General features: G+C 44.4%; 1 protein-coding gene across 1 annotated transcript in view; it reads right to left on the reverse strand.

Annotated features, from left to right (window-relative positions):
• Positions 1 to 21,345, reverse strand: part of CDHR3 (cadherin related family member 3) — a 38,050-nt gene that overhangs the window by 8,065 nt on the left and 8,640 nt on the right. The window contains exons 5-11 of the mRNA XM_015415050.1: positions 19,379 to 19,547; positions 14,838 to 14,937; positions 14,624 to 14,722; positions 13,925 to 14,154; positions 6,885 to 7,056; positions 4,893 to 5,137; positions 3,976 to 4,157 (exon numbers count right to left, since the gene is read on the reverse strand). Coding sequence (XP_015270536.1) covers positions 3,976 to 4,157; positions 4,893 to 5,137; positions 6,885 to 7,056; positions 13,925 to 14,154; positions 14,624 to 14,722; positions 14,838 to 14,937; positions 19,379 to 19,547 — 1,197 coding nt within the window. The remainder of the gene's footprint in view (positions 1 to 3,975; positions 4,158 to 4,892; positions 5,138 to 6,884; positions 7,057 to 13,924; positions 14,155 to 14,623; positions 14,723 to 14,837; positions 14,938 to 19,378; positions 19,548 to 21,345) is intronic.

The raw sequence follows: 21,345 nt of genomic DNA on the forward strand, positions 1-21,345 counted from the left end.
CATCTCTTAGGAAAAATACAAGCAAGACCATCATAATTCAGAGTTCGGTATGAAATAGGGCTGATCAAACACTATTAATACAACTGCCACATTTTCCTTCTGTTCTCTACCTTCTGAGGGATCTGTGGGTCTCCTCTAGTGCTAGAGAGATCATCTGCTACTTTTTGTATTTTCAGTGTCAGGTCTCCATATTTTTATTCTTCCTCCCAGAAAGCCAAGGGGCAACCGAACACCAGGACCATTTCAAATGTGCATACCTGCTCAGCCGCTCACATAGGATACTTGCAAAACAACTTCTTAAGATCATGGCCTGAGTCAGGGCCCTTCCCCCACCTCTGTCTTAAAACATCCATCCTCATTAAGAGTTCTGGAGAACCTGAAAGCTTGCATATGTTTTTGTTTTCGTGTCATTTTTGTTGGTCCTAATACAAGACATTATGTGGCTATTCCTTTGGAATGCACTTTAGACCAGTGCAGCTACCTGCAACCTCTTTCAAGCACCACTGACTTCTATAAAATATTGTCTGGGTCAGGACAAGTAACTTTCTCCCCCTTTTTCTAGAAGTATGTATTTTGTGTGTGTGCATGCGCACGCACACACTCACCCTAGTAATGAAGCTTTCTTTTTTCTCCCCCCAGCAATCTACACAAGACCTGGGAACTTAATGAACAAGTGTGTTGCGGGCAGTGGCTAGAAAAGCTCTTTAATGGCTGCCACTACTCTGGTATGGGTCTCCTCAGAAGGGCCCAGAGCACCTACCCAACCCCTTTAACCACTCCTTTTCCAGCAGATACCACCTTATAAGTGACCGAATGAGGTGTTAAAAGACACTGGGGAAAGTCTGGTCCTAACACTTGCCAATGGGCCACGGACTGACTTTCCCCTGTCTGATCACTCATGCACAATCTCAAGCCATCAAGATGGTCTGCTCATTCCATCCCAACTCAGTGCCATTTTTCCCCTCGCTTAGCAGTATGCACATAACCACATGATCCATGGGGAACCCTCAGTGCAGAGGTGTGATTCCTCGTTTATGCACATGGGAAACAAAAGGCAAAAAAACAACAACACAAACCACTTGCCCAAGGTGGTGTCTGATCATGCAGTGACAGGCTGAGCCCACAGCACAAAGGTATGTGTGATTGCATGACTGCAAGTCAAATTCCACCAGAGGGAAATAGGGGTGCTTCCCCTCCACACCAACTGGCACATCTGATCACAACCTAAGTTCTCTTACAATCCCTAGCTATAGACATGCTTGTACCCTTGCCAGATTAACACTTTCCCTTATGGAGAGTTAATGGGGCATTTTGCAAATATTCTATTCTCCAATTGGCTATGTGATTTTGCATCTGGAATGATACGTTGGATCATCTGTTGTTATTCTGCCTCACTGGTTAACACTCAGGTGTGTCTGGATTTGGCTGATTTTGTTTAAATACCATCTACCTATGGAATCTTGGGTGGTATCACAATTATTGGCTGATTCTGACCCTGAAATAACCTATCCAGTTGCAAAATATTTAGCTATAGTGATTTCACTGAAACATCAGAGAAATATCTGTAATTAATTATAAACATCGATGTTAAATCGAATATATTTGGCTCTGATCATAATCAACTTTGACTCTCAGGTTTTATTGTAGTTTGTAATTATACAGGGTCTATCCCACATTAATCCATTTGTTAAGTAGTTATTGACTATATTAATCCGCTCATATTTTAAGCTGTTTTAAACTTATGATTTTATGATCCTAGGGATGTGGTATCCCTTGTGTACTCTGCTATGTAATTTCGGTTTTAGCTTTATGTGATATCACTTCATTGTTTTAAATTGTTCTGCTAAGCTTAAGACCTTTGGTCAAATGAGCTAAATAAATTTTAAAAATGTAATTCAGGTAATCTGTAGGGGAAATGAGAACAGTAAAGATAGGTGAACCAGCAAAATAAAAAACCCTAACATGTCAAGTAGACTGTTCCTAACAGTCTCTTGGTATTTGGCCTCAAACTGACTCACCCCTTCTGGATGAGGGATCTGTCTGCAGAAGCCTCTCCCCAGCTCTGCTCCTTGGGAGTGAACCCCCTCCTCTTTGGGGCAAGGCCCACCCCTCACACCCAAATTGGTTCTAGTTTTCCCTCCAAATCCCCCTTTTGCCAACCACAGGGTCCAGAGGTTGTCTCGGAAATGTAGGCCTGGTAGCCACTTTATTTTAGGAAGGTTGAACCCGATTATATCCAGTCTCAGTATACCAAGTGAATGTCGGGCAGTGCAATCCTGAGGGCTGTCTCTCCACCCCAGTGGGAGTCCGCTGCACCTGTGGTGTCACTAGTCCACTCCCTAACGGGTTCCATCAGAACCTGGGAGGCAGCCAGATGATTGTTAAGCGGGGCTATATAAGCTGCAGCTGCACTGGCATCCCCAGCAGCCAAGCTGTTGCTGCCTGAGCAGGTCATGGGGTGCAATGGCAGGGCCATGAGAGACAGGGTAGAAAGAACCAATCACTCCTGAGGCCCCTGCAGGTCTTCCCCACCAGTGGCAGAGCAAGTTGGGGGGGCGGCAGTGCAGGCCCCGCTGTGAGAGCACACCGAAGTGCCAACAGATCCCCCAATAGCCTCTCGATGAGCACCTGCCTACCCTCGATGACCTTAGCAACAGCCAGCAGCCAGGGCCATGGACACAACTGTTGCCACAGATGCCACCAGCCCCTCCAAGTTCTGGTGACCCCATGAAAAGGATCCCTCTACTTATGGCAGGTCTTCAGCTGCTTTGACTCAATTGCTGCTCACATGGAAGATAGAGTGGGGGAGAAAGGCTGTTCTGGCCCTGGGCACTGGGCCTGGAGCCCTGGCAAGGGTTCCGAATATCCTGCATCCCTGTGAGCCCCAGCAGCCGTAGCACCTGGGACCTGAGGTGGCGGTCTGGCTCCCTCCCCAGTACCCTCCCCATCCCCCCCCCACTCCATTCCCCCTCTGAGGACACATGCTGCACTGATACTAAGCGGGAGATTACTGAGGCTGTAGACAGTTTTTTTGGCAGATATTCTTAAATCCAAACCTGACTAAGTATGACTGTATGTGCAATTATTTACATATGGTAAATCTTCTTTCCATTCTGTATATACTTGGTTATGTATATTATGCCATTAAGGGTCAGAATTGAATTGAAATTTAAATGCCTCCCAACAAAAAAAAATATCCTGGTTGCGGACCTGCACATCACCCTCATCGTCCCCTGGGAGGAACCGCAGGTGTACCACAACTGGCATTGCTTCTACAGTCTGAATGTCCAGGCCACCTGCAGCCACCAGGACATCTTCATGGACATCATGGCCAAATTCCCAGGCAGTGTACCTGCTGCACAGATCTTCGCAGCCTGAACTGCCTGTTGGCTGCCTGGCTGGATCCTGATAGTTTTCCCTCCTCCCATGGCAGGTGACCAGGGTTACCCTCTCCTCCCATACCTGCTTATGCTGTATAACTCCCCCCCCCCGAACTGCACTGTCTGTTATGGCTCATGCTGCTATAAAATATAAAAGCATAAATTCCATTAATTATATGAGACTCGAGATATATTTCCATGAAAGAGGAATATTGGGAAGTATCCTACCATAGGCTGGAGGAAATTCCTCCAATTTAAGGAGTCTTTCTCTAGCCTAAGTCATCTTCATCCAATGGAAGTGGCTGTTCCTTCAGCAGAAGAGCCACTTAAGCTGGAGGAAGTTTCCTTCAGCTTGAGGAAAGTTTCATACTTTGTTTTGTGAAATGGTAGGAAATAGGACGTTACGAATATTACAACAGCAACAAGTAGTAAGTGGTTGCTCGATGACAGACCTTCTTTAAGATACCCTTGACCTTCCATAGAACCTTAATGGGAGAACTGCAGAACCAGTGAGTCAAATGGATACAACCACTTGTAAAGATACTGATGTAGGAGGAAACAATGCAAGGTGTATTGTTTCTTTCATAATACTTACAGTGGCTTTTTGTCTTGTTTGGGCTTTGGCTGGCAGTGGGTGCGGATATATCTTGCCAGCAAGAAGGTCAGATAACCAAGAAGTCCAAGGAGGAGCAAAATGCCGAGACAAATGATGAAGGGCACATACCAAGCCGAAACAACATAGACATTTTCTCTACTCGTCACAAGGGTAACACCAGGCTTGTAAAATGAAATTCAAAAAGAAGTATGGATATAGGGGACACAAAATTGTAAGCAGTGGCATTAAAAATTATGACATTTGAATTTACCAGATTTAATTGTATTATCCAGGGCTTAAGCTGAGATGACTCACTGTACTTGTTGGAAGTGGAGGACAATGCAACATCTCTCTGCACCAAGTACACCAGAAAGGCTGAGCCAGCTACTAGGGCATCAGAGTCTGGGAAGTTGGAAAATGTTGAGACGAGTCTCTTTTACTGGCTTGAAGGGGAAACCTGGCTTCTAGAATCTCCGTATCTGTTGACTCTGGTCCCCTATAGCAGTCATGGTGGAACATGCAGGACTTTGAAGAGCTTCTCTATTTTTATTTTTACACTGTTCATTTTGAATGCCCAGTAAACAAAACATTCATTCTAGAGTTTGGAAATTTATACCTATTGCATTGTGGGGGGTGCCACATCGTAGCTTGCCTAGGGTACTAGAAAACCTTAGGCTGGCCCTATACACCAATGCTGCAGAGGGGGCAGTAGAGTTTGGAAGGTGAACAGGTCCCATCACTCTGTATCCTTTCCTCTTGCCTGTTCTGCTTCTCTGATTGCTATCCTTGGGGACTTTCTTCCTTTTGGCTTAATGTCCTTCTTTGTTCCAGTGAGATAAAGGGACTATACATAAAGCACATAAATAAATAAATCGACACCAGTCCATATTCAAAGTTCAGTGTTCTAGCAGACTTACTGTTGTTGGGACCACAGTGGTTGGATTTGGAATGACTTTGACGGTTAATGTCACTGTACCCGTCTGAACAAGGGCAGTAGAGCTGTTTTCCACTGATAACAAATTATCATCTGTTATGAAAACTTCCAGCCTATATTCCCAGACTGTATCCAGTCCTCTTTCATAATCAAATGGGGAAACAAGAATCAGCCGTGAGATACCAGAGCCGGCGCTTGGCGAAAAAGTGAAGTGGTTATTCACATTACCTAACAGTGGAGTTGGAGAAAACTCAGAGTCAACAAGACACATAAGAACACAGTTTGAAGAAAAACAACTGTATGGATAGATTTATGACATGATCAGTTTCCATGGGGAATACTGCATACATGTTTTCCCATTGAGAAATACTGCCTGCATGCAAAGAAAGGTATCTATCCCTTATATTAAGTACATGCTGACAGATTCAGGTAGCCAGATGGAATTATAGTGCAAATCCTAAATCCCACTGGGCTAAGAGGGGTATAACTCTGTTTAGGTTTGCACTGTATGGTTATCATGTGATGACTCTAGCAATCTTCTGATAATTGCAGGACTGATAGTCATATTGTCCCAAGTCATTTGTCTCTCTCGATAATGTTTTATTGTATTGTATTGCTACTGTTAATGATTAACTAGGGCCCCTGTCACATGGGGGGGAATAGCACGGGCAAAGTGCGGCTTTCTAAAGCCGCACCAAAAGAGAGATGCGGCGGCGGGATCACATAGATCCTCTGAGCCACCGCACACTTCCTCCCCGGCACGATCAGATGCCGGGGAGAAGCCACTAATGAAAGAGCGCGACAGCCGAACTGCGCATGTGTGCGCGTGTGCAGTTCGGCGGGGAGCCTGGATTGATCCGGATGACGGGCGCGGCGGCGATCCCACGGCCGCGCTTGCAGCAGTGCTTCAGGTAAGTCCTCCTCTGTAGGAGGTTCTTTTTCGCAGCGGGTTTTCAGGATTTAGGGACGGATTGGGGATGGGTGCGCGCCACTTCCCAGATGTTGTGGTGAGATCGCGCCCGTTTGCTGCACCCCTGATCCATCCCTCTCCCGGGCCAAAGTCTCCCGTGTGACCGGGGCCTAAAATATACAATCAACAAAAAACCCTAGACTATTACATATAGCAGTTTGGATCCACTGGAGTGTTTCTGCAGGGCAAAAGGTTTTTCACCTTCCTCCTTCCACTGGAGCTCCCAGGAACAGATTTGGGGGGACAGTTGGTGCTGTAATGGGAGGCAAGAAAATCATCCTCTGCAGACAGAAATCCTTCTGTCCACAGAAGCACTCCAAAGGATCAAACCCATGATTCAGAATCTGTGACTCTAAAATGAATACAACAGATAAGATGTGCAGAGGACAGTGTGACAGTTTGTGATTCCAACACTTAAGCTGTTACATACTTTAAATCTGCAACTTACATTTAAAATACTTTAACTTCACACAGAGGATGTTTAGGTACTAGGTAGGAAACCAGGAGTTGGATGCAGCCCCTTCTTGCTTGTGCAAGTGATGGGGAAACACATCTATCATTGCATAATGTGGAAACAGTCCTTAAAAAGAACTGTAATGTGAAGCCCCTTATTACCATACAAACCCACCCAAGGGAAAATACACGAAGCAGACCTTTAGACTGCCAGATGCGAGCACCAGTAAACTGAGAGAATCCCTGTGTATTATGCGGATGGCGACATTGCCAGGACTCAAGACTCTCTGGCCTTGCTGCAGCCTTATGGGAGTGGACAGCACATCTTGGAACCTGTCCACCTCTGCAGCTGTACATGTAGGGGAAGGTCAGTAATGATGTCAAGCTATTTTTAAAGAAAGCTTCCTGTTACAATTTACAACACAGGAATGATTTTGTTATAATATATACCTGCTTTAGGAAAGGCTACCAACAGCCTACAAGACTTTCTGCATCCAACAGCTTCTGTTGTGCACCTTGACAGTGAATATCAAGAATCCAAAAGCAAAGTACCTGAGTTGATAGAGTAACGGAAAGATCTGGGACTTGAATCCCGATCGACACATGATATATAGAGACCGTTGATGTTGGTGCCAGGAGTCAGGTCCACGGGAACCTCCAGCAAATGTGAACTGGGTGAGCAAACTGGCTTTTCATCATTTGCTTCAAGAACATTCACTGTTACCTGAAAGATGGTTTAAAATGATAAACCAGAAGGTTGCACTTTCTATTCAGTGGCAGGTGCTGACCTTCTTTTTCTTAGCTGAGCAAGAAGAAAAAGGCTTGTTCTGCCAAATCCTATTTATGTCTTCAGATTTCGGGAGACAAAAGTGTAAAATGTTTTAAACCAAAGATTTTTTAAAAAAAATACAAAGGAACCAGTTTTACAGGACAATGAGTCATTCAGTTGTAACACACTTATGCAGAAAGACACCTGGGTCCATGCAGGATTTTTCCTCTTTAAAATCCTACCACATATCCCCCAATCAGTCTTCCAACCCTACCAAGGGTCTAACCTGTTAAAAACACTTGTGAAGACATAACTGTTGGAGTGTGCAACTCAGCATACCTGGACGTTGGGGGGGGGGAACTTAATCACTCTTAAGTGTTTAGAGGTGTTACCTCCTTGTGTGAGATGCCTCCCTTTGTCTTAACCTGAGAGCTTCCCTCTGACCGCTCTCCCCTCTCTCTCTCTGTCCTCTCTCTCTTCAGACGTGTCGAACTCATTTGTTACAAGGGCTGGATCTGATATAAATGTCACTTTGTCAGACTGGGCCATGTGTGCCGTAAAATGTAATGGTACCAGAGATATAAACTTTGTAAAGGACACAGGCAAGCCCAATTAAAGATATTATTTTTTACTCAAAATACAAACATGCTTAAAACATTAACACTCTTAGAATATTCTCTTTATTTAACCATCTTTGATAACAGACACCTCTTGCTCTGAATTACTGCGACAAAATCTGGAGTCAACGTCTGTGTTGTAGCAATCTTGAGTATGCTGTTTAGGTGTGTATCTGTAACCCGAGAACCTACTTTTGATTTATTGACATTTATTACAGAAAAGTTCACAGATAAGTTGTCCCAAACATAGACAGAATTTTAGAAGCAAAAGCCTTAAGTTGGGGGTAATTTGGACCCAAAAACTGGTAAATTTGATAATGTCAACTGCAGAAAGCTTATCCTTCAGTACAGCATCATACTGATCTCCCACCTACCTGCAATTTGAGGCATCCTTTCATTGGTAGGTGGGGAGCAATGTGAATGTCCCATTCTGTTGACTGCACTGACTCACTAGGTGTAATCCACCTTGAGTACATCTCTGACCTTAGAGAAACTTTTCCTGTTCATCCCTCCACATCCCTGTCACAAGTAATCCCAGGAGTCCTCTTCCCTCTCTGAAAATACACTTCCTCAGTACACCGGATCAGCAAGTTTTTTCTCTGCAACCCTAGAAGCATTTTTGTGGGTGAAGCGGGGTTCATTCCCCACTTAGAGAGGTCCCCCATGTACACATTCTATAGATTCTCTAAGGAACTGGAGCCACCACCCTCAACATTTGCTCAATCCACCACAAAAATCATGAACCCTCCACAGATTCACCAGACACCCGTCAATGACCAGAACTCCTAAATCAGCCCTTTTCTCCCACCAACTCTGTGTGATTCATCCACACCCATCCACTCTCCCCCAAATCTCAAGTCTGATCCCCACTGACCACTTCTTTTCTTGCGCTTCAGTCCCACTTGGAGACCTGACCTTCCATAAAGAAGGTGCTGAGGTTCAAGCATGGGGACTAACAGCTGGGATACCCAGGTTCATAATCCCTGCTCTGCCATGGAAGCTGCTGGGTGACCTTGGGCCAGTCACTCTCTCAGCCTAACATACCATGCACAGTTGTTGAAAAGACAAAAACATAGATGGGGAGAACAATACTTGTAAATTGTTCTGGTTCCCCATTCGGGGAGAAAAGCAAGGTACAGTTGCCTAGAAGATAAAAATGATGCTGAGGCAGAACGCGCGTGCTCTGGCCTGCAGGCCCTATTCTGCCCTGCTCACCTAGGTGTGTCTCCACACCTGCAAAGGCTTTTCTTCCACTTCTGGGTAGCCCGCTGCCACCACCTGATCTTTGTAAGGAATTGCCCACTGGGAAAGTCAGGACTCCCACCTTCCCTTCCAAGTTCTGAGGCCTTGTATCTGTGTCTCCCGCTGCATAGCACCTAGTCACTATTGGGACAGTTTACTGCTTTGCACGCCCCTGGAGGAATAGCCATTTGCCAGCTGCCTCCCTCCCTCCTGGTACTCCTTTTAAAATAGTGTGTCTGAGATGGTGGAGGTCTATGTAGTACAGAGAACCACAGCCAGCATCAAAAGTTATAAAGTATTTACTAAAAAGAAAATGTTCATAAGCGTACTTTTAGCGCAACACCAGACTGAGCACAGGATTCCAAAGAAATAAGTAAAATTCAAATCCTCTGTCTGTCTCTCTATACGTGCCCTATCAGATGTTAAAATATAGGACAGGACCCTTTAGCTTAGATAGTTACAAATCCCTACAAAATTTCTTTTACCTTGAATCTCCCTTCAGCTCTTTAGGCCAGCACATGGTCAAAAATGGCTGCCTTCCCAGAGGAGGGGTCTGCGTCCGCTCATGGACTCAGCATCCAAGAAAAAGAGGGCTCCTTTCTGTTTCAAGGAGTTTTTATCATATCTGTTTTTATCATACGTTTTTATTATATCTGTTCAGGCCAGGTCAGAGAAGCTTTCCCTGAAAATTCTAAGCATTTTCTTCCTGTATCCCTCTAGCGTTTCATTCCTCCCAAAAGCTCTGTTCCCTGCTTGAGGGGGGGGAGAAGCGGGGAGCCTGGCCATCCCATTACCTCTAGCTAGACCTATGTAGCATTTCTTAAGAGGTAGCTAAGGTGGGCCTGGAAAGCCATCGACTGACTTCCTCCTTCCAAATCTGGTCTCTGCCCAGAGGGAAAAAAACTGTTAAAATGCCAAGTGGAGGCTTGGCTTCTTTCAAACCTCCCAGGACAAAATGGCATTTCTTCACAGATGCAACAAAATCTCATTTAGTCTTTGTGGTGGCTCAAGACTCCTGTTTTATTTTAGCCTCCAACTATACCCCTGGTCTTGCATGCCATCCCCCCCCCCAACACCCTCAGCACCTTCCCTCACCCCAACAGCTATATTTCTCCTCCCTTTCCAAGTGCAGCTCCCAACACACACCCCACTGCATGCACTTCAACCCTTCCTTTCCATGCCCCTCCCTCCAGTCCCTTACACTCCTCCCCATTCTGGCATTCACATTCCTACACTTCCCCTAATGCCTGCTTCCATCAGCAGCTCTCCACCACCACCTTCACACATAATGACTTTCTCCCTCTCTTCTTCTTCCTTTCCTCCTCCCAAAGGGCTGCTTTTCTGGCACCGCAGCAGAGAAAGAGTGAGAGAGGTGGGCAGAGGAGAAGAAGGTGGTGGTGACAATGGCAAAGGAGGGGGCTTCTGCTGTTGAAGTGAAGGGGAGGCCCAGTGTGCACATGCACTGATGGGAAGGTAGTGATCCCCCGCCTCTGACAGGAGGAGGAGAAAGGGTAGCAGCTGCATGTTTACAGCCTGGCATAGCAGAGAGCGAGAGGAAGGGGGGATGGACCCTCCAGCCAGCCAACTTGACACGTGTCTTTTCGCTGCTCTTGCTGCCGCCACAACCACCTTCCTCTTCCTTTCTTGTGGGCGGGATAACAGACCTGGATGGGCTGGTTCTGGCACATGGGCCATATGTTTGACACCCCTGCTCTACATGGACTTCCATGGAGACAGATGTCTCTGCAGGTCTCTCCTGTAGAGACAGTGCCCTCATACTCCCACACACATGATGCCAGACAAGCTGGCCATTTGTGATAGGGAAAGTACTCTTTAGAATAGGCTTCGTTCTCTCCTTTCGACTGCAACCTGAAAGTGAACTGAATCTACTTGAATAAATGTAAGTTTACCTTTTTTGCAATATACTTCTTGGGAAGTTTATTTACTGCACTCAGTATCATGCTTCTATAATAAACTTTGGTATATTAACCAAATATCCCAATAATGACCACCTCCCCACCCCCCACCCCAATGATCAGAATGCCTTATTATCAGCCTCCTATGCTGGGAGTGAGGGAAGGTGGCATGGTATAGCCCGATCTTGTTAGATCTCAGAAGCTAAGCAGGGTCAGTACTTGGAAGGGAGACCTCCAAGGAAGACTCTGCAGAAGGTAATGGCAAACCACCTCTGCTTCTTGCTTGCCTTGAAACCCCTGGGCTGGGGTCACCATAAGTTGGTTGCAACTTGATGGCACTTTACATACACACACACACGGAGCAAAAAGACCCTGATATTATCTGGGTTTACCCCCTTATCATGAGCTGGATGTGGGTAAGTAGAAGATGAGACATTCCAAGAGCATGGAATTGCAGTCTCAACTCTAAAAATGATGTATTATAAAATGAAATCAAAATGTAAAAAGCTGGAAAATTCTAAAATTGCCAAAGGTATTTGTCACAATCCCCGCCCTCGCAGTAGTAGGGCCTCTCTGCCTGCACCTTTCCCCCTGACTGTCTTAAAGACTCGGGCTATATATCACTCTCTTGGGGGTCAGTTCAACCAGCACAGTAATAAAGGTGTGTAAAACAATTTGATTGCTTTTTGTTCTTGGTAGCCGAACACCTTCAAAGGCGCGACTCATGGGCTAAAGACTCTGTCCAGTTTATATGTTTTTATTAAAAAGAGAATATAACCAAAAAGTTCAAGTAGGGGGAAGAACAAAGATACAGAGCACAAATAAAACAAAGAAACCTTATCTTACTAGCTACATACATACATAAGCTTGAGCTCAGAGCTCAACAGCAGCACTAATAGGCTTGGGTTCTTGCCAGGTAGAGCTTTCCCTTCTTTCTCTGGTATGGTCCCAGTCCCAGGTTACCATGCACTTGCTTGAAAGGGTGGTGGAGTCCTCTTGCACAAATCCCAGCATAACTTGAGCTGCTGCACCGATATCTGACACAGTCTTCAACCTTCCTCTAGTCTCCCTGACTGGTTGGTTTAATCTGAGCTATTCCCCTTAAATAGTAGCTCAGGTGTCAAACAATTAGAGGTAATTGCTACCCAGCACGTGGTGACTCTAGATCACAAACTGTCAAGATCTTGGCAAGTCACAGTTAAAGTCGACAGTTCACAGCTGCATGGAATGTTACAACTGATTATAGGCAACAGGTGTTTGCTGTCAAAAGTTACCCTTTTTCATGCAGGTGGTTCTGCTACAACTTACTAGTGCCTTATCAGTGCAACCACTTACAAACCAACAGGCCTGTTACGTGACAGTATTCACAAGTAATAAGACAACTTCCATCAGTGACTGACTGGTGCCAGATTTTAAAGCCAGATAGGTTTAAAAAACAGCAGTCTTTAATGACTGAAGTCTTTCTATTCAAGCCATTTAAAATGGAGTAGGCTATGTGTTCCCTCAGAACAAAAGGCCAGCCAGCAGCAGAAGCTCCAGCCATTCCTCTGCTTTCTCAGAAGAAGCCAATCTCAAGAGCTACTGTAAACATAGATCCAGTTCCCTGAGCTTTTCTCCTTGCATGCCAAAGATGAGCAGGATGTTAAAACAGCTCTGGAAAACGCTGAACCCAGTGAACTCAACAGTGCTGGCTGTGCTGTAGGGTCCACTCAGCTTTGACCCAGGACATGGTAGGGCTGCCAAGCCGCGGTGGGGGATCCGCACATCTTCACAGGATCCCTGCCGCGGGGGACAGCAATATGCGTTGCATCGCCGTCGCCAGGATGTGATGCTACGCGTCGCTCTGGCAATGTGCAGATCCCCCGCCGCAGCTTGGCAGCCCTAGGACATGGTGCCTGACAAGGGGGAATGGTGAGGGTTTGGCCTTTAGACAAAATGGAGCCAGTCAGGTCAGCTGACCAAATGTTTGAAAAGCTGGGATACTCCACAACAGTAAGCTCTCCTCCAGCAGCTGCACCCCATGAGGACTGTGAAGAAAGGCATTTTCTCCTAGGAGGTTGGCACTGAGCAAAAGCCTCCACTGTGCATTTTAAAAGTTTTTCTTTTCTTTGGGCAGAGAACAGGCATGGGGAGAAGTCTGTGCAAGGGCTTTCCAGATGTACCTCAGCTCAGCTGCATCCAAATGCTAATAGATCTGGCAGGAGAGGTAATGGGTGGGTCAAGCTATTCCTCCTAGCAGGGAACAGAGGTTTGGAGGACTCTAGACTAGCAAGGCTCCAAGAATAATCTCCAGAAAGAAGCTACAGGAAATGCTGCCTTTTGGCCTAGTTGGGTCTGTGGGTGGAGAAACAGATATGATAAAATCTCCTTGCAACAGAAAGGAGCTCTCTTTTCCTTGGGTGCTGCATCCATGAGCACACATAGACCTCTCCACTGGGAAAACAGCCATTGACCATGTACTCACCTAAAAAGCTGGAGCAAGCTAAAGAGCCTGCTATTTCTGTACCAGAACAGGCTGAAAATACTACATTTGTAACTAAAGGATTCCATTTGTAGGTTTCTCAGTGCAAAAGTTCAATGGAAGTGAAACATTGTTTTTTAGACATTACTTTCCTCAATGTTTTGTTCGTATAAATAATAGCTTTCTTGTTTTATTAACTCTGGGGCTGCATGTCTAAAGGGAAGAAGCGCACACTCAAAATTTAATATCTCAGTCTACATACATATATTCTAGGATATTAATTAATGGTGACAGCAAGTGATTGGAGCCCCCACCCCAATAACTCTGTGTGAGTGAGGACTGATTATTAAAGGGGACTGGGGTGCCTTGGATGTGGGTGTCTCTGGGAGTGAGAGAGAAGACATGAGGTGTGAGATGGTCATAGCTCCTGACTTACTTATAAACCATAACCTGAAGGATGAGAGAACAAAGTTTGAATCCAGTGGCACCTGAAGAAGAGAGGTTGTAAAGGGAGATCGTAAAGGCACTCTGTTTGAGTGGACAAGGGGTGTCACAGCATTTTTGCATAAGGATTGGCTTTTACTCACTTGTGCAGTCTGTGTCTTGTGCTCATTGTCAGAAGCCTGTATGGTGAGAAGATACCTCTTAGTTATTTCATAGTCTAACTGAGCAACAATTTGTACAGTGCCCTCCTCAGGATCAATCCAGAATATTTCAGAATAATCCAAGGTGCCTCCTCCATCCACAATCGAATATGATATTCCAGTAGAGGGTATATCCTCATCTGTTGCAGTCACTGTTCCAATTTTGGACATCACTAAAATTAAGCAGTATTGGAAAATGATTGTTAGATACACAAGTCCAAAATATAAGCATATAATTAAACTCTCCATAGGGTATCATAGAGACCTGTCTTGTGTGGTGGTTAGAGGTCTGGACTAGGATCTAGGAGCTTGCTGGGTGACCCAGACCAATCATTCTCTCTGATCCTAGCTTATCTCACAGGGTTGTTATGAGGATAAAATGGTGAGGAAAGAAGAACTACGTGTGCTTCTCTGAGCTCCTTAAAGGAAGGGCAGGATTTAAAAGTGTTCTAGATCAGGGGTGTCCAGGTCAGCTAATTACAAGGCCCAGAATTGTCTTAATTGGAGCTATACAGGCTGCAGCAGGCCCTGCCCCTTGACATCACCCAGATGAAGAAGGGGATCTGAACTCAGGTTTCTGTAGATAGATCTGCTTAGGACTGCCGTCTCACAGTGCACATTCTCAGCATGGGCATTGCTTACCTGCTAGTATTTCTGATGCATTGAATACATATGAAGGGCTACTGAAGACTGGTTCAAACTCATTGACAGGGAGTATTCTAACAAAAATGTAGATATTATCTGTAAATATAGCAATTAAGGCAGGTGTAAGTGGGAAACATTGCTGCACATCCTATTTGAAAGAAACCTTTTCTTCCCCCAAAAGAATGTCATAAAGACCAAAAGGAATACTTGCTACGATAGAAAGGCCAAACAATATCTTGCACCACAATGTTCAGAATATAGTCCTTCTCTGCTCCACCAGTTTCATTTTCAAGATCCACATTTCCCACCAGCTGCATTAAAACAGATATAATTTCATTTTAATGTAAGGTTCTTACACAAAAAAAAGGTCTTTGAGCTGCTTACAGTCAACTTTTCAGATTTTAAAAAATCATTTTTGATTAATTTACTGCCTAAGCCCAAGCATGTTTACTCAGAAGTAAATCCCACTTGGTTCCATGGGACTTCATTTTATAATAAGCAAGCACACGATTGCAGCCTGTCTGTTGCTTTGCTCTGTATTTTATAGCTGCTATACGTTTAGTGTTGGTATATGCTATAAATTCTTCTTTGATTTCAAAAGAAAAGTAGAAAGCAGTTTTTTAAACAAACTATAAAGTTGCATATGTGCACATCACTCTGCTACGCTAAGATTTCCTAGGCTAACAATCAGTGCTTTTGACGGGGCATCCAGTGTACACAGACAACAGGGGAATGCACAGTTATTCCTAGCCTAGATGCTTGCCCTGATCCCCATTCTGTTTCCCGGACTCCAAGAAACATTTAAGCTCTCTAAAAATGAGTAGAGTCACCATCATCTAATAGATTAGACCAGTAAGATACCTTATCGAATTTTTCTTTTGCAAATAACAAAGAAATGGCTGTATCCTGATTTTATCCTGTAGGATGACCACCGCGCTAAGAGGAAGAAGAGCATGAATATGCTATGCACAGAATGATCATTTTAAAGAACAAAGGAACAGAATTTTTAAAAAACCAAGAGTTTATATGGCAATAAAGTTTAAAAGGAGTTAAGTATCTCAAAACTACAGAAGTCATTAAAAGTGGGAGGGGGACAGAGAAATTCAAAATTATCACACTCCCTAGGGTAAAAGTTTTGTCAGACCGGATTCAAAACGTTCTTTACATTCTGGTTTTAAAAATGAAGACTGCCACATAGGGAAGCCACTAGTAGAAACAGGAAGTTCATCCTCTGCTTAGTAATCATCGGCTGCGGTCACACGGAGCATTAGCCACGCTACAGAGACGGAAGATAGGTGGATTTTCCGGGCCCGAACACACCGCTACATCTGGGAAGCGTAGAGCTCCCGTGGCTAACGTGAGGCTTCCCGCTGAAGATGCAGCATAAAAAGCTAGTACCTCCGAGGTACTAGTTTCTGGAAACCACGGGGCAAGGGCGGGCATCTGATCGCGTTTCCGGTGGTAGTTCGTGGCATTCGGCACCCGCCCATGTCCCATCGCAAAAATGTTTTTTCCCCCCAAGTCTCCACGGGATGCGCACAAGCACCCAACGGTGCATGCGCACACTTCAGTTTAAAAAAAACCACAACCCCATTTGCCACGGCAGCGGTGCCTAGCCATTGCTGCTGTGATCGCGCCGCACCGCTTCTTTGCCATGCCGCAGGATTGTCGTGTGATCGGCATCTCCCCCCGAACCACGGGACGTCGGCGGGAGGTGTGATCCAGCAGCCGCACGTTAGTTTGCTCCGGGGCAAACAGCCACCCCACATTTTCCAGCCCGTGTGACTGGGGCCATCCACTGGAATCCTATGAATGAGTCCTGTATGTCCTAGGCTGCTCCTGCACCAGGGTAATTTTGAGTGGTGGTCTGTTTGCTGGTGCAATTGTGTGTGAAATTGCCCTTGCAATGGAGACTCTAGATGGCACAGGGGAATTCATTTTCTCTCCATTGTTGGCCATGGTATCCCTTTCACACCTGATATGCATCAGAGCCCTCCTCTACTGTGTTCTCACATGGCCCGCAGGACTCTCCACCTACTCTGCTATTTTTTTTTTATAGGAACATGGGTAATGCTGCATATGAATAATACAGTGTGTATGTAAAGGTACTGCCAAGTTGCAGCTGAATTATGGCAACCCCCATTAGTAGTTGCATTTTTGTTGTTGTTCAGTCGCAAAGTCGAGTCTGACTCTTTGCCACCCCACATCACACCAGGCACTCCTGTCTTCTGTCATCCTCCGGAGTTTGCTTAATTTCATGTTCATTGCATCGATATCACTGTCTAACCATCTAATTCTTTGCCATCCCCTTCTTCTTTTACCTTCAGTCTTTCCCAGTATCAGGGTCTTCTCCAGTGAGTGCTCCCTTCTCATTTGGTGGCCAAAGTATTTGAGCTTCAGCTTCCGTATCTGGCCTTCCAGGGAACAGTCAGGGTTGATTTCTTTTAGGATTGACTGATTTGATCTCCATGCTGTCCAAGGGACTCTCAAGAGTCTTCTCCAGCACCATAATTAAAAAGAATCTATTCTTCGGCGCTCAGCTTTCCTTATGGTCCAACTCTCACAGCCATACAGTACTACTGAGAATACCATTGCTTTGACCATGCGGACTTTTGTTGGCAGGGTGATGTCTCTATTTTTTATTATGCTGTCTAGGTGCAGTGATCTTTGATCCCAGGAATGTGAATTCTGTCACTGCTTCTATGACTTCCCGTAGTTTCATAGCAAGAGACAAACAGAGGTGGGTTGCCATTGCCCACCTCTGCATAATGACCTTGGACTTCTTTGGTGGTCTCCCATCCAAGTACTAACCAAGTACTGGTCTTGTTTTAGCAGAGATAATATTTTCTCCATCTTCTGCTTCCAGTGATGTAATCTATTTGACTTCTATATTGGCCATCTGATGATGTCCATGTATACAATCATCTGTTTGGTTGCCTGAGACATGTTTGTGCAATGAACAAATTGTTGTCTTCACAGAATTGTATGAGTTGCTCTCCTGCTTCTTTCAACAATATTTGATTCTGCTTTGTTCCTACTTTTGCGTTCCAGTAACCTATGTTTATCAGCATATCTTGTTCAGTTGTGTGATCAATTTCTTCCAGGACACTTGCATAAAAGCTTTCCATGTCTCCTTCATTAGCATCTGTAGTTGGGGCATAAACTTGAATGATAGTTATATTGATAGGCTTCTCATGAAGTCTGATTGATATTATTGTCAGACTTTGCATTACAGTCCCTGAGTGTCTGGGCTATATCTTGCCTTACTATTACAGCAACTCCATTCCTTCTGTGTTTGTCATTGCCTGAATAAAACAGTTTGTAATTTTCTGACTGAAAATGTCCTAATCCAGTCCACTTTAGTTCACTCACACCCAGGATTGCAATGTTTAAACATTCCTTTTCTTGTTTTATTATTTTGATCTTATCTTGATTCATACTTCTCATGTTCCATGTTCCTATTATATGTGTCAAACGGCTTTGGACTTTCATTTTACATCCATTCACATCAATAACTATGTTAGCAGTCAGACTCCCCCTCTTGCTGAGGGGCAGTTTATTTTTATAGCTAGAAAATAATAAACACCTTTCCTAAAATATCATCCCAAATATCATAAATGCAGTGCACTGCCTGGCCCAAATGACAGAAAATGGATGCCAGCCAGAGACAAGCCTGGCCATATAGCTCAGAATTGCGAGAAAGAGGGCTGGCTAGTTAACAACCCTCTCCACACCCTGAGGAAATGCATAATTTAGGAACAATGGGTCTCCCATAGAACTGTTGTGTCACATTGCACTAATCCCAACAATGTTCAGCTTCCCTTTCCCGCAACCATTTACCCTATTTAAGCAACACTTCACCATTCACCAAACCTCGTAGCTTTTCCCATCTGATACTTACAGGGTATTCAAAAACCATTTATACCATAGTCCATCTCAGGAAATCCCATCAAGCTTCTCCCAAATTACTGTCTACTTCTTTGGAGGGCAAATACATCAGACTGCCCCAGGGAGCATTTTGCCCTATATCTAGAGTACCCAGCCACCTGTGTGTGTGTGTTCTCAGACCTATACATCAAACCCCCAAATCAATTTAGGCCTCTTTTTCTTATCTCCATGAAATGCTGGTTGTTTTGCTGCTGCCTCTGCGTACCTCTTTCCTTGAGACTGGTAATTATAGCCTTCCCCAAAATAGCTTTCTCCCTCTCCTCCCTGATCTCGTCTTAGCTGGCTTGCATGTTTTAAGTGTGTTTCTTTTAATAAAAACCTTACCGCTTTCCTTGAGACTGGTAATTATAGCCTACCCCAAAATAGCTTTCTCCCTCTCCTCCCTGATCTCGTCTTAGCTGGCTTGCATGTTTTAAGTCCTATTTCTTTTAATAAAAACCTTACCAATAGAACATCTGCCTGGCTTATTTGAGAGTTCTCTTAAAGGGAAAAAAATGTGGTATGTATTGGTGGAGAACCCAGTTACCTGCCTCTCACTCTATCTCCTTAAACAGATTACCCCAATTAAATAGAAGAAGAAATAGAAATAACAACCGAATGTCCTTTCAGCTTTAGTCCAGTTTTGTCATTAAGTTCAGTTTTGTCATTTTGTGCTAGTTTTAATTCCCTCAGTTCTTCCACAGTAGCTGATTAAGTGTTATCCCACCTGGAAGTTCTGTCTTCCAACACTTTATGTTTTGTTTTGTTTTTTCATTTTGGATTGCAAAAAAAAAAATTACGTAAATATCATACTATTTAACTGACCTCAATTCTTCCAGAGCCAGGTGGGTTCTGTGCAAATTTGTAACTTCCTACTCCTGACAGTCCAGTGAAATTAAACAGGTTGTTTGGCGCCACAGCATCATGGTCCCAGCAGACATTTTTCAAGTCCACAATAACCGTTCCTATGCTGATTGTTTCAGAAAATTGTTCTCTGTTTGAAAGAAAGAAATAACCTCTAATGGGTGTTCCAGGCTTCTGATATTTTGCATTTGTATGACACTTTCCTAAGTGATCAAAGCATTTAAAAGGCTGAATCTCAGCAATGTTCCCTAGGACATGAACTCTTGGGAAAAGGAAGTCACTATCACTGACCCCAGCCAGACATATGGCTCCTCCTGTGATCTTGCTATGAAAACTGTGAGCAGATGTCAGGGTCACCAACACTAATGGCACTGTTCATACAGGAAAAGAGGTGCTAAGTCACATGCAAAATTCTCCCTTCCTCCCTTCCTTCACAATGGAATCCAAGTGCCAGGCTGTTTTCTGCCACCACCAGATAACTGCTTGGGCACATGAAGGATTTTTTTTGCAATCAAACCCTAGCTGGATGAAGCCCCAAACAGGTGGGGCTTCTTCCTCTTCAGGGAATTTAAACTCTAGGCAAAGTGGAGCTACCAGCAGTTTGCATGGCCAGTATAGTGCTGTGAGTCTGGACCCAGCATAACTCAGACTGTGATGTGAACTTGATGCAGTGCTGGAGGGCAGACCCCAGCCTAGTTATTGTGTGGATTCTTGCTCCTGAGGAGTCCATAATGAGCTCCAGGACTCTGTGGCTGAACACAGAGCAGCAATTAAGAAGAAACAAGAATTGTGGGCTTGAGTGATAAAAGACAAAGGCTGAAGAGGTGGTGATATGGTCACCAACTCTTGAAATAAAAAAAGAATGGCATTTGAGCATGGCATGGCATGGCACACCAGAGGCCGGGGCCTAACACATCTGAAAATGCTCTGTTTAAGGTATATTGTGCCTGCATGTATCTAAGTCTTCCCTGTGACCTTGGAATACCATCCTTGCATTCTATTAGGCCTTCGTTTTGCTCATTCTTAAAATACAGACTACAACTAAAATACAGACTACGACTGAACCCATCAGAAAGCAGGAAATAATATAATTGCAAAGCAGGTAACTCAGGAGTAAGAGCCAAGCCACAGACTGCTGGTCAAGGCACACATATGTATCATATGTTCAATGAATTTGCCCATTTCCAGATGGGGAATGCTGAGGCAGACCTGAACACTTGCATAAAAGCTTTTGATGTCTTCCTCATCAGCATCTGTAGTCAGTGAACCCATGGCAGGAATCTTAAAACACAAGCACAGTGGATCACTCCAGAAAGTGATCCAAGTGATGGATGCCAGTCAGCATACACAGCAGAAGATGGAGCTTTTCCTCACTACTGCCTGTCCATCCCACAATGTCTTGGCCACTTTGAATGTCATGACCCAGCAACCCGCCACTTACACAAAACATCTTTTGCTAGTCCCGAACAGCCCTCAGCATGTGTGCTTAATAGCAAAAACATGATAAAAGCTTGTAAAATGTAAATAAATTACTAGAAGATAGTAAGGTTGCCAACTCCAGGTTGGGAAATTCCTGGAGATTTGGGGATGGAGAGGTGGGGTTTTGGGAGGGAGCTTAACAGACTCGGCCTTCCAAAGGAGCCATTTTCTCTAAAGGAACTCATCTCTGTTGTCTGGAAATTAGTTGTGATTCTGTGAGATCTCCACCACCACCACCATCCTCAGAGCTCAGCAGCCTTAGGAGAGAGGCATGACTGGCAACAGTGAGCCAAAAATCAAAATGGAAAAAGAAATTGCTGTTTTCTTTTCCTGTCAATTGGTAACTATAGTTAAGGAGTACATTGATATGAAAAAGTTAAAGGTTTACTACTTTGGTTAACCATTTAATTATTAAAATACAACCATGTTGAATTGTTCCCATAGAACAT

This window comes from Gekko japonicus, unplaced genomic scaffold (assembly GCF_001447785.1).
Source record: "Gekko japonicus isolate JY-2015 unplaced genomic scaffold, Gekko_japonicus_V1.1 scaffold5, whole genome shotgun sequence".
Lineage (NCBI taxonomy): Eukaryota > Metazoa > Chordata > Lepidosauria > Squamata > Gekkonidae > Gekko > Gekko japonicus.